Source organism: Sphaerodactylus townsendi, linkage group LG01, assembly GCF_021028975.2.
Source record: "Sphaerodactylus townsendi isolate TG3544 linkage group LG01, MPM_Stown_v2.3, whole genome shotgun sequence".
NCBI lineage: Eukaryota > Metazoa > Chordata > Lepidosauria > Squamata > Sphaerodactylidae > Sphaerodactylus > Sphaerodactylus townsendi.
In genome coordinates this window covers 79,579,169-79,597,099 of record NC_059425.1, presented here as the reverse complement: position 1 = coordinate 79,597,099, position 17,931 = coordinate 79,579,169, and the positions used below count along the sequence as shown (strand labels likewise).

General features: G+C 42.3%; 1 protein-coding gene across 3 annotated transcripts in view; it reads right to left on the bottom strand.

Annotated features, from left to right (window-relative positions):
• The window catches only part of SMYD3 (SET and MYND domain containing 3), a 463,587-nt gene that overhangs the window by 218,838 nt on the left and 226,818 nt on the right, over window positions 1-17,931 (bottom strand). Inside the window, exon 6 of one of the 3 annotated variants that reach the window (XM_048484814.1) lies at window positions 16,752-16,907. The exons of 1 other annotated variant lie outside the window; for it this stretch is intronic. In XM_048484814.1, coding sequence (XP_048340771.1) covers window positions 16,752-16,907 — 156 coding nt within the window. The remainder of the gene's footprint in view (window positions 1-16,751; window positions 16,908-17,931) is intronic. One more of the 3 variants, XM_048484825.1, reaches the window with a different exon arrangement.

The window sequence follows — 17,931 nt, the reverse complement described above, 5'->3', positions numbered from 1 at the left end:
TGAACAGGATCAAAGTCCTGCTAGCCCTAATTGCTTCTGAAGTTGCCATGTCTGAAGCCTCTTGGGTTTGACAGCAAATTCTGTATTGCAAGATTTTTCACAGTGGGAAGAGGTATAGTGCATTATGTCAGCCATTGGATTAATAATCAGTCTTCTGGGGACTGAGTGTGGCTGAGATATATGAAAAAGCATCCTTAGCAGCATTCTGGTAGATGCTTGCCAAACTACTGATCTGAACATTTCAGGGAAACTGAATTTTGCCTTTCCAGCCAATGACTTGGGGTGAGATGTTGCAATTACAATACTCGAAGTACGGAAAATCTTTAGCACCTGTGGTTAAGAACTGTGAAGGTTTCTGCAGCAAATATGGCCATAGCTGTCAACTGGAAAAAGAAGAAACCTCCATCTAATAGCAGTTGGTTTAATTGTTTATAGCAAATGACAAAATTGACATATTTTCAGAGATCTATAAGGAATAAATGTGGCTCCGCCTTACCTTTGCTGTCTGGAAGGGGTGTGGAGGAAGCATAGCTGAATCCAGACAGCCCATTGTCCCTGCAGGGCAGGACCATTAGGGGTGACTGGCTGTCAGGAGGCGTTTCGCACATGGCCAGAGGTGGTGGGGCCATGGTCTGGCGGGGCTTTTAAGAGAGAGCCCTTCCAACCTCTGGCCTGTTCACACAGCGTCTCTCCAAAGTTGCCCATCCTCCCAACTACTGTTGTTTTAGAGCCCATGTTTGTTGACTATAAAAGTAATGTGATAACTGCTGTCATGTGTTCACTTGTTCATGCGTTTTTCTTTAATACCTATTAAAGTATTGTCACAGCTTGCGGATTGGCATTGGCAACAAATCCTTTTGGGGGGAGGCGGTATCTGCATACCTGCCTCCCCAGTGTTGGGGGGCTTCCTTGAAGGGCCTTGGGAGTATGGTGGGCTGCAGGGGCTACCAGCTGACCCACACTCCTACACAGATGCTATTGCCTGGTGGGATCCCAGCATTTGCTACTCCCTTCGTATACCCCAGCAGGTGGGCTGGGTGCTGGGGGGAAATGGGTTCATTGGGTCAGCAGGCAGATCACCAAATGACGGGATCCATCCCTATGCTGCACTTTAGCTCCCTGTGCCTGAATTCAATAAAAGTAAAGCTGTGTGTGGCCAGCTGTTTTTACCAAATAACGTGTTTGTACTTTATTTCTGTCCTGATCACCCCACCAAATCCCTCCTTGGCACAGCAACTGGCAGAACTCAAAAAAATATATTGAATGGTGATCATTATTTATCATGTTTGGGATGACAACATTTGTCATAAAATCCTCCCATTTGCATTCTATTAATTATGATATGGTAACATTATTATGATATGGTAACATTTGTCATAAAATCCTTCCATTTGCATTCTATTAATTGCTATAATTAGGAATGCATGCATCTTTGAATTAGTAGATGATATATACTTATAGGGAGCTTATCTCATTGAATCTGTTTGAATTTTTTAAAGGAACTCTGCTGGCTGTAACTACAGGTGTTTTTTTCCCAGTTTGGGTTCAATAAATCACACCATTGTAGAAAATGCTGGGCCCAATGGCTACATGAACAGCTAGATGTCAGTGTTGTCTTGGTGGATAATAGGGTTACTGAGATGCTCCTGTAGTCTGCAAAACACAGTAAAGGTGATTTCTGCCCAGCTTCCTTCTGTGAGGGGTGTATTTTTATTCTCTTACCTTGCTGTGTTTTGGAATTAAAGTTGAAAAGACTTTTTAAATAGAAGTACTTCCTTTTATAAATAGCATCCACAAATAGCATTCTCCCTAACCATCCTTTCAAGCGGGCTGGATGTGGGCTGTATCACATCCCATGGAAGGGGTAGTAGTGATGTTCCAATCAAATCATATACCAGGACAGAAGAACCTATAAGCATTGCTATATGATTGTATAACTATAACTTCAAAGGAAAATTATTTGTTTAATATGTGTCATTTATAGTCTGCTTTTCTTACTTGGACTCATGGTTGATTATAAAGAGTGAGCCAATACAATTGACACAATGGGGTATTCAATAAACATACAATAGGATTAAGATTGTAGAACCAATCAGAAATCTAAAACCAGAACTGTGGGATGTTAAGCATAACTCTTAACATGACTTATAAAATGACAAAAAAATTCCACAGTAGACTCCTAGTTTCAGTAAGCTATACATACCACAGTCGCTAATCATCTAAGTAACTTTGTGAGTCATTCAGTACAGTGCAACTTTGTGAATCATTTAGTACAGTCTGCATAGAAGTTTCTCTTGAACAATTCAGGTTTGCACAGTTTGCATGAGGCCAAGGGAGTGGGAGCCCTTCCTGATCTCCTTGGGCAGGCCATTCTGTAAAGTGGGGCAACAGTAGAGAAGACACATGTACAGGCAGTTGTTGATTTTGTGTGTTTGCAGGTTGATATCTGAAGAAGGCCCTGCTCAGATGAGGGCAGTTGTTGTGGCAGAGCCTAGGAGGAAAGGTGGTCTCATGGATTAAAGACCATGAAGGGCTTTCTATATGTTAGTGAATTCTTTAAACTGAGCCTGATAACTGATGGGCAGCCAATGAAGTGACTGTAGAATTGGAGTAATATGCATGTTTCATCTAGCTCCCAGAGTATGTGGCGGGGGGGGGGGGGGGGGGGATGATTGGGAGGCCAGTAAGTTAGAAAAACCTAGCTGCCTCAACCAAAGTGGAACATCTCTGTCTTGTAGGCCCTATGGAACTGGGTTAGGACTTGCAGGGCCCTGGGCTCAGCTGACAAAGAGTTCAGTCCCACAAATACAACACAAATACAAATACAAATACAACTACTAAAAGGCTATTACCTGCAGAGCGGTATAGGGAGATGCAGTCCCACAAATACAACAGTTCCAGATCACTCAAGCCTTAAAGGTTAACCAGAGGCAAAGCTACAAGGGGGTCAGGGGGTGCATGTTGCACTGGGCACACGCCTGGGGTGTGTGTGTGCAAAAATTTGTGGTTTTTGTATTTTTTAGTGTTTTTTCAGTTTTTGGCCTCCAAGGGGTGCAGTTTTTAGGTTGGCAGCACCAAAATTTCACGGTGTCTTCAGGAGACTCTCCTGATGATGCCACCTATGTTTGGTGAAGTTTAGTTCAGGGGGTCCAAAGTTATGGACTCCCAAAGGGGGTGGCCCCATCCCCCATTGTTTCCAATGAGAGCTAACAGGAGATGGGGCTACACCTTTGAGGGTCAATAACACTTGACCCCCTGAACCAAACTTCACCAAACCTGGGTGGTATCATCAGGAGAGTCTCCTAAAGATACCCTGAAAATTTGGTGCTGCTAGCCTAAAATCTGCACCCCCTGCAGGCTAAAAACTGAAAAAATGCTAAAAAGTACAAAAAACACAAACGATGGGGGGGCGCATGCGGGGGGGGGGGCTCAGATTTTGCACCGGGCTCCATTTCCCCTAGCTATGCCTCTGAGGTTAACACCAAAACCTTGAACATGACCTGGAATTCAAATGGTAGCCAATGCAGCTGGTGAAGCACAAGTTGAATATGCGCTCTTGTTGAGGTTCCCTTGGTTCTGCGTTCTACACCAACTTGAGTTTCTGAATTAACTTTGAAGCAAGACCAATGTACAGTACATTACAGTAGTTTAGTCTGTTTGTCACTGTGGCATGGATCCAGATCAGCCAAGTCAAGGTAAAGGACCATCTTATAGACTAGGCTGAATTGGAAGAAAGCCTTTTGTCAGCTACATTAACTTCTTTCTTCAGCAAAAACATTGTGACCAGTGTGAAACCCCAAAGAGAACAGCTCTGGCCCCTTAAGACCAGAAGACTCCTGCTGCATCAAACTATTGGCTAACCAGATGCCTTTGAAGGTCCATTGAAGTGGTACCTAACGAAGGGATGTGTTGCAACATCTGCCACTTCTATTAAAGAAAATGAGAAATCCATTTGTTCACATCCTATCAGTGTAAACATCAGAGTACATATGTATCTCTGGATCAGGAGGGCATGATGTTTAAAATAATTTGCAATAGGGTGCTAATGAACATTTATTATGAGTTTTATTAATGTTGACTTCAAAAACCATCACCGCAATTTGCATCAAATTACCCATATTTCAGCAAGCTGTAATTTGAATTACACTACAAAACACCACATAGTTTTAACTGCATAAAAAGGAAAAATTGTACGATCTGAGATGAAACACTTGCCTAATTACCCATAGGAAACCAAGGCTGAAATCCTCTGCATAATAAGACTGCTTATATCTCTGTTGAATGAGACTTAAGGAGTTTAATAGGATTGCAACCCAAGCACAATTATGCTATGTATATGTTGCATCCCCCCCCCCATCTACTTTCAATCGCATAAGTGTCAAACTCGCGGCCCTCCATATGTTATGGACTACAGTTCCCACCATTCCCTGCCAGCATGCTGGCAGGGGATGATGGGAACTGTAGCCCATAACATCTGGAGGGCCGCGAGTTTGACACTTATGCGATTGAAAGTAGATGGGGGGGGGGATGCAACATATACATAGCATAATTGTGCTTGGGTTGCAATCCTATTAAACTCCTTAAGTCTCATTCAACAGAGATATAAGCAGTCTTATTATGCAGAGGATTTCAGCCTTGGTTTCCTATGGGTAATTAGGCAAGTGTTTCATCTCAGATCGTACAATTTTTCCTTTTTATGCAGTTAAAACTATGTGGTGTTTTGTAGTGTAATTCAAATTACAGCTTGCTGAAATATGGGTAATTTGATGCAAATTGCGGTGATGGTTTTTGAAGTCAACATTAATAAAACTCATAATAAATGTTCATTAGCACCCTATTGCAAATTATTTTAAACATCATGCCCTCCTGATCCAGAGATACATATGTACTCTGATGTTTACACTGATAGGATGTGAACAAATGGATTTCTCATTTTCTTTAATAGAAGTGGCAGATGTTGCAACACATCCCTTCGTTAGGTACCACTTCAATGGACCTTCAAAGGCATCTGGTTAGCCAATAGTTTGATGCAGCAGGAGTCTTCTGGTCTTAAGGGGCCAGAGCTGTTCTCTTTGGGGTTTCACACTGGTCACAATGTTTTTGCTGAAGAAAGAAGTTAATGTAGCTGACAAAAGGCTTTCTTCCAATTCAGCCTAGTCTATAAGATGGTCCTTTACCTTGACTTGGCTGATCTGGATCCATGCCACAGTGACAAACAGACTAAACTACTGTAATGTACTGTACATTAGTCTTGCCTTCAAAGAGACCAATTCAGAAACTCAAGTTGGTGTAGAGGCATGAGAACCAAGGGAACCTCAACAAGAGCATATATTCAACTTTATTAGCTTCACCAGCTGCATTAGCTGCAAATTTCCAATTCCAGGTCATGTTCAAGGTTTTGGTGTTAACCTCAGAGGCATAGCTAGGGGAATTGGAGCCCGGTGCAAAATCCTCTAGAGCCCCCCCCCCCCCCGCATGCGCCTCCCCCCCCATCGTTTGTGTTTTTTGTACTTTTTTAGCATTTTTTTCCAGTTTTTTTAGCCTGCAGGGGTGCGCAGTTTTGGAAGCTAGCAGCACCAAAAGTTCAGGGTATCTTTAGGAAACTCTCCTGATGATACCGCCCAGGTTTGGTGAAGTTTGGTTCACGGGGTCCAGTGTTATTGACCCTCAAAGGTCAACAACCCATCTCCTGTTAGCTCTCATTGGAAACAATGGGGGATGGGGCCACCCCCTTTGGGAGTCCATAACTTTGGACCCCCTGAACTAAACTTCACCAAACATGGGCTGCATCATCAGGAGAGTCTCCTGAAGCTACCGATGAAATTTTGGTACTGCCAACCTAAAAACTGCACTTATGAAGAGCCAAAAAGTGAAAAAACACTAAAAAATACAAAAACCACAAATTTTTTGCACTACACACACCCCAGGCGTGTGCCCAGTGCTACATGCACCCCCTGACCCCCTTGTAGCTTCGCCTCTGGTTAACCTTTAAGGCTTGAGTGATCTGGAACTGGCGTATTTTATTGGGACTGCATCTCCCTATGCAGCTCTGCAGGTAATAGCCTTTTAAGTAGTTGTATTTGTATTGTTGTATTTGTGTTGTTGTATTTGTGGGACTGAACTCTTTGTCAGCTGGGCCCAGGGCCCTGCAAGTCCCTAGCCAGTTCCATAGGGCCTACAAGACAGAGATGTTCCACTTTGGTTGGGGTGGCTAGGTTTTTCTAACTTACTGGCCTCGCAATCATCCCTCCCCACCCCCCCCCCGCCACATACTCTGGGAGCTAGATGAAACATGCCATATTGCTCCAATTCGTACAGTCACTTCATTGGCTGCCCATCCAGTTAATAAGGCTCAGTTTAAAGAATTCACTAACATATAGAAAGCCCTTCATGGTCTTTAATCCATGAGACCACCTTTCCTCCTAGGCTCTGCCACAACAACTGCCCTCATCTGAGCAGGGCCTTCTTCGAATATCAACCTGCAAACACACAAAATCAACAACTTCTGCCTGTACATGTGTCTTCTCTACTGTTGCCCCACTTTACAGAATGGCCTGCCCAAGGAGATCAGGAAGGGCTTACTCCCTTGGCCTCATGCAAACTGTGCAAACCTGAATTGTTCAAGAGAAACTTCTATGCAGACTGTACTAAATGATTCACAAAGTTGCACTGTACTGAATGACTCACAAAGTTACTTAGATGATTAGCGACTGTGGTATCGCCTTGCTTGCTAGAACTAAGGAGTCTACCAGCCGGAATTTTTTTGTCATTTTATAAGTCATATTAAGAGTTATGCTTAACATCCACTTGGCCAGTTCTGGTTTTAGATTTCTGATTGGATTTCTACAATCTTAATCCTATTGTATGTTTATTGAATACCCCATTATTGTCAATTGTATTGGCTCACTCTTTATAATCAACCATGAGTCCAAGTAAGAAAAAGCGAAGACTATAAATGGCATATATTAAACAAATAATTTTCCTTTGAAGTTATAGTTATACAATCATATAGCAATGCTTATAGGTTCTTCTGTCCTGGTATATGATTTGATTGGAACATCACTACTACCCCTTCCATGGGATGTGATACAGCCCACATCCAGCCAGCTTGAAAGGATGGTTAGGGAGAATGCTATTTGTGGATTACTATTTATAAAAGGAAGTACTTCTATTTAAAAGATCTTTTCAACTTTAATTCAAAAAACACAGCAAAGGTAAGAGAATAAAAATACACCCCTCACAGAAGGAAGCTGGGCAGAAATCACCTTTACTGTGTTTTGCAGACTACAGGAGCATCTCAGCAACCCTATTATCCCGCAAGACAACACTGACATCTAGCTGTTCATGTAGCCCATTGGGCCCAGCATTTTCTACAATGGTGTGATTTATTGAACTTAAACTGGGAAAAAAACACCTGTAGTTGCAGCCAGCAGAGTTCCTTTTAAAAATTCAAAACAGATTCAATGGGAATGGCTTTCTATAAATTATATATCATCTACTAATTCAAAGATGCATGCATTCCTAATTATAATAATTAATAGAATGCAAATGGAAGGATTTTATGACAAATGTTGCCATATAACCAGTATGTTACCATATCATAATTAATAGAATGCAAAATGGGAGGGATTTTTTTATGACAAATGTTGTCATCCCAAACATGATAAATAATGATCACCATTCCAATATATTTTTTTTTGAGGTTCTGCCAGTTGCTGTGCCAAGGAGGGATTTGGTGGGGTGATCAGGACAGAAATAAAGTACAAACACGTTATTTGGTAAAAACAGCTGGCCACACACAGCTTTACTTTTATTGAATTCAGGCACAGGGGAGCTAAAAGTGCAGCATAGGGATGGATCCCGTCCATTTGGTGATCTGCCTGCTGATTAATGAACGGCCCCAGCGCCCAGCCCACCTGCTGGGGTATCACGAAGGGAGTAGCAAATGCTGGGATCCCGCCAGGCAGCCGCATCTGTGTAGGAGTGTGGGTCAGCTGGTAGCCCCTGCAACCCACCGCCCTCCCAAGGCCCTTCAAAGAAGCCCCCCAGCACTGGGGAGGCAGGTATGCAGATACCGTCCGCCTCCCCAAAAGGATTTGTTGCCAATGCCAATCCATGCAAGCTGTGACAATACTTTAATAGGTATTAAAGAAAAACGCATGAACAAGTGAACACATGACGCTTGCAGTTATCACATTACTTTTATAGTCAACAGAAACATGAATCTAAAACAACTTGGTAGTTGCAGGAGGGATGGGCAACTTTGGAGGCACGCTGTGTGAACAGGCCAGAGGTTGGAAGGGCTCTCTCTTAAAAAGCCCGCCGGGCCATGGCCCCACCACCTCTATCCATGTAGAGAAAGCGCCTCCTGACAGCCAGTCACCCCTAATGGTCCTGCCCTGCAGGGACAATGGGCTATCTGGATTCAGCTTCATGCTACCTCCACACCCCTTCCAGACAGCAAAGGTAAAGAGGCGGAGCCACATTTATTCATTATAGATCTCTGAAAATATGTCCGAGAATTTTGTCATTTGCTATAAACAATTAAACCCAACTGCTATTAGATGGAGGTTTCTTCTTTTTCCGGATTGACAGCTATGGCCGCTTTGCTGCAGAAACCTTCACAGTTCTTAACCACAGGAACGCTGGAGATTTTCCGTGCTTCAATTATTGTGGTACAACATCTCACCCCAAGTCATTGGCTGGAAAGGCAAAATTCAGTTTCCCTGAAATGTTCAGATCAGTAGTTTGACGAGCATCTACCAGGAGATGCTGCTTTAAGGATGCTTTTTCATATATCTCAGCCACACTCAGTCCCCAGAAGACTGATTATTAATCCAATGGCTGACATAATGCACTATACCTCTTCCCACTGTGAAAAAATCTTGCAATACAGAATTTTGCTGTCAAACCCAAGAGGCTTCCAGACATGGCAACTTCAGAAGCAATTAGAGGGCTGGCAAGGACTTTGATCCTGTTCAATCCAGTGAAACAAAATTAGTGAGCATTTTCAGCTCCTGCCTTGCCTTTGGAAACAATAATAGCAGTTTAATTGACCCACTATTACTAAGCTAGTTTTTGATGAAATGCTACTGCAATGTATCATCTTGACTCCAACATATGCAGCTGTGAGTGATTAATTATACTCCCTGGAAGAATATAATAACAGTCTCTTCTATTTAAAATTACATATGGCACCTATAATTTATTTGCCTTAATTATCAAAATGCAGATGCTATAATGCACCCTCTGCCACAGAATCTGCTTGAAGAATTTGCTTTGTATTTTTCTCCCTTTCCTTCCTATCTATTCTATGCATCCACTATTAGCAAGAGGGTGTATCATAACTTAATTAGTTAACACTTTGATTTGTAATCTGCACACTTCTGCTTAAGTGGCATTTTCATGGCACCAGCTTTAATCTTATGTTTTGCATAATGAGCAGCAGCACGAAAAAAAGAAAACCCTTAGGAAAAAAAGGGCTGAAGCTTTTGTGGAAAAGATTAGTGCTGTGCCCACTGCTTCAGTGACAGGTAAGTCAAAGATATGCAGCCCCTGAAATTCATATACAATCCCTCATTTTCTGAGCACAGAAATTAAATGGGTGTTCAGAAAAGATTAACAAAAGTGCTTGTTCCCCATGAAGTAGTAGTTTAACATAGGAGCAGCAAGCCAGAATGTTCATGTTGGAATCGACTTATGTCTTGTTTGCCATCAGGTTGCAGCCAACTTATGGTGACCCCGTACAGTTTTCAAGGCAAGAGATGTCCAGAGGTTGTTTGCCATTGCCTGCCTCTGCATACTGTTCTATTCCCTAGTTATCTCCCACCTGAATATTAACCTGGGTCAACCCTCCCTAGTTTCCAAGGTGTGATGAGATTGGCCTAGCCTCACCTATTCAGGTCAGGGCAGAAGCTGTTTCCCTGGAGAGTGATATGTCTGCTTAATTCACAGTAGCAGCCAGGTAACTCTGACAAAACATTGCCACACAGCAAAATAGGACTTGTACAACCCTTTTAAGTCCATCTTTTGACTCTCAGCTTTCTGTTCCCAGCAACAGCAATGTACTTCGGTTCAAACTCCTGTGAGGATTCATGACATATGTTTGCATATCATTTGCAAACATAACAGGGGACATTGCACCAACATTTCCTGAAAAACACAACTCTCTATAATTTAATAATTTTGGCATACAGTATGGAACAATAATGTCTGAGTGGGTCCACACGTATCCCAGTTGTTATATAGTTTTGTTCTTGGTCTTACCAGCCTACACCTGCCTGCTTTTCCTGGGCCATTTCTTCATGGCACAATTATACCGGGTTACAATGGGTATCTTACGATCCGGGTCTATTTTATCCTGATTTCTCCCTTTGCATGGCTGCCCATTTCTGTGAAGGAATCGAATGAAGATCGGGAGGAAATACTCCAGTTTGTTTTGCATGAGCCCAGGTCTTTTGTATTTAAACAGCAGGCGTATCCGCGCAGGCACGAACATCCCCGGTGTCCCGTATTCTGGTTGGCTGTTGTTTTGGGGTGGCAGATTGAATGAAATCTCTGCCCTGCCTTTTGAATTACTGACGCCCACCTTTACACCTGCTTTACATATCACATTCCCACTCACGTTATCATATTTTTGTGAAAACAAGAGACTCCCTCCTCTCTTTCTCTCCCCCCCCCATGATATGCCCACTAACATTCAGCCCAAAGTACACATCTCTCTAGCTATGCATTCCAAGCAACCAGTACATGTACAAAAAAGAACAGGAACGTTCTGGGACTCCACTCCTGATTAACCCAGGTGAAATGGCACCCGGTCAATACCATGAGCAGAAAGTGTGCTTGGGGAAATGTTTTAGAAAGGGCAGGCTGCAATGGTTGGTGGCTCAGCAGAGTTGAAAACTGACATGACATCAGAGGGGGGGAATCAGGGGAGCAGGGTGATCAGGTGGGGAAAATAAACTTGTTCTGCTTCCGTGGTGTTTGCACAGTAGCAGGTTCACCGTGGATTTTTGAAAAGAATCGCCAAATTGGGGATTTTTGAAAATCCCAGGATGAGGGAAATATCCCAGGTCAAACCCGCTTTAGAATTGGGGACCGTGTGAACTTCTTGGCCAAACCGGGATATTTCCCTTGCTCAACCTGGGATATTTGGACCGTGCAGAAATGACCTTGGTGCTGGCACATAAGTAGCATTGGTTGAGCCTACTGGATTTCTTGTCATTCTACATGACCACATAAACGGAATATGAGATTTTAGGTAGCTCTAGCTCGTTTGTGGGAGTGCCATGAAACTTTCCTCTCACTGGTTTTTTAACAAAAAACAACTGGTAGAAGTTGGGGTCAGGAGAAGAGGAAGAAGTGGGGAGAGGGGATTTTTCAACCAGATATTTTTTCTGTCAAAATTTCTGGCTTTCTCCCTACAAATATAAGTCCCTATAATCTTTTCCCCTATAAGGAAAAAGTTGGGTTGGTTTTTTTTAAAAAAACAACAACTCTGCATAACTAATGCCTGCCAGAATCCATTGAGGGCTTCTTGATAATGTTGATTACAAGAGGTAAGGGAAATCAGTGCTGACACTCACAATAGCAGTTGTAAGGTTCAGAGGTCCAGGCAGGTAATGTCTGTAACAGAAAGAGAGGCATTCCAGTGGTCAAGACAGGCAGAGTTTGTAGACAGAGATCAGACCATCCAGGGGTCAAGGCAGGTGGTGTTCGTAGGTGGAGGTCTGGCAGTCCAGAGGTCAAAGCACAAACTAGAAGGAGTGGCTAATGAGGAGTCCAGGCACACATTGCTTCACAGGGAATCATGCTTGTTGCTGCGCTCAAGTCAAGGCTTATATCAGCTGCCCTAGTTACCAAGGCCAGCATTCTACAGAGGCTTACCTCTGCTCTCAATCCTCCTCTAATGCAGCTTTTTCCAGTTCACAGAACCACTTGCCATACTGAGCCACAATGAGAGTGCTTCTTGTTTTATTGAGCCCCTTGGGGGAGGGCGGTATAAAAGTGGAACGAATAAATAAATAAATAAATAAATTGTTTAGTTCCTGTCTCTGCTTCTGCCTCCTGCATTCTAATGATCCATTATCTCATAATGACCCTTCCTCCTGTGTATCTGCTTGGACTGACGGTTCCTCTGGCTGTGATGTTCCTTTCCTCAACCATTTCCTGAGCCAGCAAACCTTGATTTATTTCTTCTGTTTCTGGCTCTTCTTTCACAGGCCCCAGAAGGTTGGTTCATGATACCCTTTTTGCTATCAAGATGCAGGAGACCCCAGAGGCTTTTCAAGGCATGACACATTCAGAGGTGGTTTGCCATTGCGTGCCTCTGCAGTGCAACCCTAGCATTCCTTGGTGGTCTTCCATCCAAATAACTGATCAGGGCTGACCCTGGTCAGCTTCCAGGATCTGACAAGGTTGGGATAACCTGACCGATGAAAATAATAATGGGGGAGGGGGAGATAGATGGCGCCATTATGCCACCATGAACACTGCCAAGGAAGGATTTATACAAATGTCTAGAACTTTTTTTTTAACCACTGTGTGAAATTTATTTACAGATGGCAGATAAGTTACTGGATAGCTGGTATCTTGAGAAAAACAGTGATTATTGCAAACATGTCTAAAAATTATCCAGTGACTGATGGGGGTCTGTGGTGCTATATTTTTGAAGGGTAATGTATAACAGCGACAAGTGTCTCAGCAGACTGCTGTGCATCTTTTCTGGAATTATATACAACATCTTACCTTGTTAATTTGAATGCAAGTTAGTCGTGGTCCATGGAGAATCTGTTCAAGAAAAGCTACTCCGTTTTTTAAAAAATTGTGATGGTGGGATGCATCTGAGAACCTTAAATATCAAGATTTGCTAGATCTTCACAGAGTAATTCTACCATCAATATGCTAGCTTTTTCTAATTGGACAGGATGTATTAATAGAGGTGGACTTCTTCAGTTTCTTTACACGAAACAATCATAATCTAAAACATGACATTGAGATTGTTGAATAGTATACTGCTTTATCATGTCACAAAGCCACTGTTCCTAAACTGAGTTACACCTTTCTAAGTCCATTGAAGTTATGGGTTTAAAATGGTGTAATTCTGCTTAGGATGGAAACAATACTGTGTTGTAGAGATTTCAAGCTGCAAAGCACATACATTTTCCCTGAGCTCTTTACAGCAAAACAAAAACCAGAACCACCTAGTATTATTGTTTTAGCAAATCAAAACTTATAACCTTTCCAACTGAGGTGGCATTCAGCAGGGAAAGGGCTAAGTCTATGATGATGATCAAAATTATTTCGAAAGAATACAGATAAGCCAATTTTATTATTATTAATTTAAACCTTCATAATCTGCCTTATTTACTGAGGCAAGGCATGACTTAACATGCTGGGATCCACTGTAATAAATTTCATGGAATCATTCAGCCTAGGATTTTGATGTTATAACAGAACATATCCCAGCTGAACCAAGTAGACAGGTGATACAGTTAGACATTTAATTTTGTATGCCAGTCTAAGAAAGAACACAAAGCTACCAGGGACAAAGGCACCATTGTCATTTTAAAAAAGAGAGACATGAACAAACATTATGTGAAATCATACACTTTGGAAAATCTCAGTTTTTAATGCAAGATTAGAAGTATTATAAACATTACATTCCTAACCAAGCTGCATAGCTAATGTGACCAAAAGAGGTTATCTTGATGAAAAGAGAATTACTGATCTAAGCTATTATTCTTTATGTTCTTGGATGTTAAAATCTCCAGTCTGTCTCTTTACAAAAATAAGTGCATCTGTCAGATTTCTTAAGCCAAAACGTTGAAAGTGCCAGGCATGTTTTCGACTTACATAAAGGATGATGAACACCAGTGATTGAACTGCAATAGCACACAGATAGGTAACAGACTGTGAGGACTGGGTCATACATAGAGTGACTCTTCTATCAGTACTTTTCATAGATCACAAAAATACCATGAAGATAGCATAAAAGAAGAAACCATGAAAATGAACAAAATTTGGCTACCAGTACTGATAAACACTAGAATCAAGACAGTGGCCCTTTCCACAAGGCGGCGGAAACGCAGCTTTACAGGCATAATTTATGCCAGTGGCGGCTCGGGGACTGCTTGCACACCCCACAGATCCACCGCACCGGAGAGGCGGCTCCACATGGAGCCGCCTCCGGTCCATCGCCTCCACTGACCTGCCTTCCAACATTGCTCTGGAGGGCTGCAGGGACCCGGCACACTGCCCTCTAACCTCCAGGGGTCGGAGGGCAGTGTGGGCGGGTCTCTGCAGCCCTCCAGAGCGACGCTGGACAGGCAGATCAGTGGAGGCAATGGGGAAATCAGCAGCATCCCACCAGTGTGGTTCACACTGCGCCAGCAGGAACACTCGATGAGCGAGGTTTAAAGCGGCAGCTTCACACCACTCTGGGGCAGCTAGGACGGTGCTGCTGCAAAGTAGCAGTGCCTCCTGTGTGAACGCTTCCCCAGGGACAGCGTTTTCCTGTCCCTGGGGCACTCTATTCCGCCCATGCAGAAAGGTCCAGTGACTAATGAACAACACCCAGACAAAGGATGTGTCCAGGCAGTAAGCAGTCAAAGGGCTAGTGAACACCACCCAGAACACCACCCACCACTCTAGGCAGTAAGCAATCACAGGGCTAGTGAACACCACCCACCACTCCAGGCAGTAAGCAATCAAAGGGATCAAAAGGCCAGGCTACTACAATGCAGATGTCCTCACTAACTGATTATGCTATCTCATGCTAAATGGGTGGATCCCACCCAACACATGCAAATCAAACTTGCTAATTGCACCCTTTACACTTGTTAACAGGTAAATGATTCTTTCTCCCACCCTGGATATTCCACAGGTATATATATTCCACTTGCTTTACTACCATCAGATCCTCTGAAAAGGCCAGCCACAGATGCAGGTGAAACGTCAGACTACTAGAACACCGTACAGCCCCGAAACCAGACAACCTCACACACTATAAATGTTGTAAAATAAACAAAGAAAATTAATCAGACTCCCTCTCCCAAATGAAAACATTGCATATTACTAATCCAGTTGCAGATAATAACTATTATTATTATTTCACTGAGCATAACACTAGCTCACAAAGAAAAATATGTGTATACTTCAAAAAAAATTCCCTTTGGCAGTACAGTGACTGAACAGTAGTAGCAAAGACATCAGGGACAAAATGTAAGAAAAATAAAGCAAACATAATTTTGACAGTTTTCATTCCACATGCTCATATCATTTTCCTGTTAAATACAACTGGGGCTAAAAACAATTCCAATCCTCTCCTACCCTTTCGTTGGACCCTCAGAAAAGTAATCAATCCATTGCTCTCTGGCTTCCCTGCCAGCTTACGTCATACCAACTCAGGACCCATTTTGGGATATAAATGTTGGTCCTTTGGCCATTTATAATATGTGTGTACCTTGAATCTGTGCACCCTTGTGTGTGGACATTTTTTATTCCTTCATGACTAGTAAATATCACTTTTCTCTGAAATCCTACCAACTCTCCCCCCTTTTTCTTTTAGTCGGCTCATGTATGCTTTGCATGTGTATGTCTATTGCTTGAAATATATTTCTCATTAATTTGACATTCTTTAATAAAATATGTTTCAATTAGAACAACTGTCTGTTCATTTAAGAGTTCCCACCCAGGATGATCCTGGTATACATAGGTTATTGATCCCAGTTTCCCCCCTCTCGCTCTCTGTCTCCAGCTCACTCCCCCAACTTAAGTGGAGACTACCTGGTCAGGGTAACATAGCAGATGAATAAAGGGCACCGAAAAGGATTAAAAGGCAGCAATAATGCAATCCTAAGCAGAGTTATACTCTTATATATGCATTAGGACTACACTGCAAGACTGTGACAGAAATTGACAAAAAACAATGTATTGTCGAAGGCTTTCACAGCCAGATTCAACTGGTTCTGGTGGGTTTTATAAGAACATAAGAACACAAGGACAAGCCTGCTGGATCAGACCAGAGTCCATCTAGTCAAGCACTCTGATACTCGCAGTGGCCCACCAGGTGCCTTTGGGAGCTCACATGCAGCATGTGAAAGCAATGGCCTTCTGCTGCTGCTGCTCCTGAGCACCTGGTCTGCTAAGGCATTTGCAATCTCAGATCAAGGAGGATCAAGATTGGTAGCCATAGAGCGACTTCTCCTCCATAAATCTGTCTAAGCCCTTTTTAAAGCTATTCAGGTTAGTGGCCATCACCACCTTCTGTGGCAGCATATTCCAAACACCAATCACACGTGTGAAAAAATGCTTCCTTTTATTAGTCCTAATTCTTCCCCCTAGCATTTTCAATGTATGCCCCCTAGTTCTAGTATTGTGAGAGAGAAAAATTTCTCTCTGTCCACATTTTCTACCCCATGCATAATTTTATAGACTTCAATCATATCCCCCCTCAGACGTCTCCTCTCCAAACTAAAGAGTCCCAAATGCTGCAGCCTCTCCTCATAAGGAAGGTGCTCCAGTCCCTCAATCATCCTCATTTGAGATCCTTTTTTCCAGGCTGTGTGACCGTGGTCTGGTGACAGAAAACACTTTCCTCCTTTATACAGCGCCACTATAGTAAGTTACTGTCTACCAGCACACTGAATACAACCATGGCAGGATATATAGTCAAATAAAATACTGATACAGAAAACAAAATTAAGAAAGTCTAGTTACTTTGATATAAATGGATTAGGTAAGACACTTACATAGATTACTAAAATGCTAGAAGCGACGGAAGAGTTTCCAGAGCAAATATCAGCTACACCAGAATAGTGGGCACAGTCCAAGAGAAAAGAAAGTAAGCCTAATACCTCCAAAATCAGTGGTTTAATTTTCTTCCATTCTAAATCCATAAGCAGAACCTGGAAATTAAAAAAAGAACATGTAAAGAGATCATTCACAGAGCTCCGCTTCCCTGATCATAAGAATAAGTGCTGTTCCTTCTATAACTGCAACATATTATTTATAATGATAAAAACCCAATACTATTAGAATAGGAAGTAACACCACATTTTCTCCAGAAGCAGCAAAAATCAAAATGTATAAATGTGATATTTTTTAACAACTCTGATAGTCTGCTTTAAAAAAAATCAGGAAAAAAACTTGGGAGAATCCTGATTAAGCACAGAAAGCCAGATATATCTGAAGGTCTTGTTATTTAGTCAGCATTCTTGGTGGAATCCACCAGCTGCTGCTACCACACAAGATTCATTATAATTACCGGGAGTTGTAAAGGAAAAATGCTTGGTGGATTTCTTCCACTATCAATTCATTATTTCTACGATGCATATCATTGCTTACGGCACTCTTTGAATTTTGCAGTTTAAATAAATTACTCCCTAAATCAAATGGAGTATTCTTAAACCAAACAAAAGAAGAGCAAGAGCAAAGGGCAGAGGGGAAAATGTTTTGAAATCATTAAGGTCATATGCAATGAAAAGCTATCCATATCTTTACTCAGTCAAAGGCCATGTCAGCAATGGGAGATAAAGTCTCAACATTACATAACCACTCCTAAGGACATTATCCAGCTCATAGACCATGTACCTTATTCATACTTCAGAGTTGTATCATCATACACTGAACAATAGAAATTACGAGGGAACAGAATATAAGCTGTTTCATCCAAGCAAATAGCCTCCATATAGTCCTTCCTGACCAACTCAGGTATAGATATTTCTGTGAACTGATCTTCACAGATTCACTTCCACTGCAACTTTTACAACTGCTCCTTATTGAACTTAGCAGTCATGAGATAAGAGTTACACAGGAACGAATGGATAATTCTTACAATGGAGGACAGTGAGCAGTGGTCTCCCATTGTTCATTAATGACCTGAAGCTGGAGGTGAGCAGTGTAGTGGCCAAGTCTGCAGATGACACAACA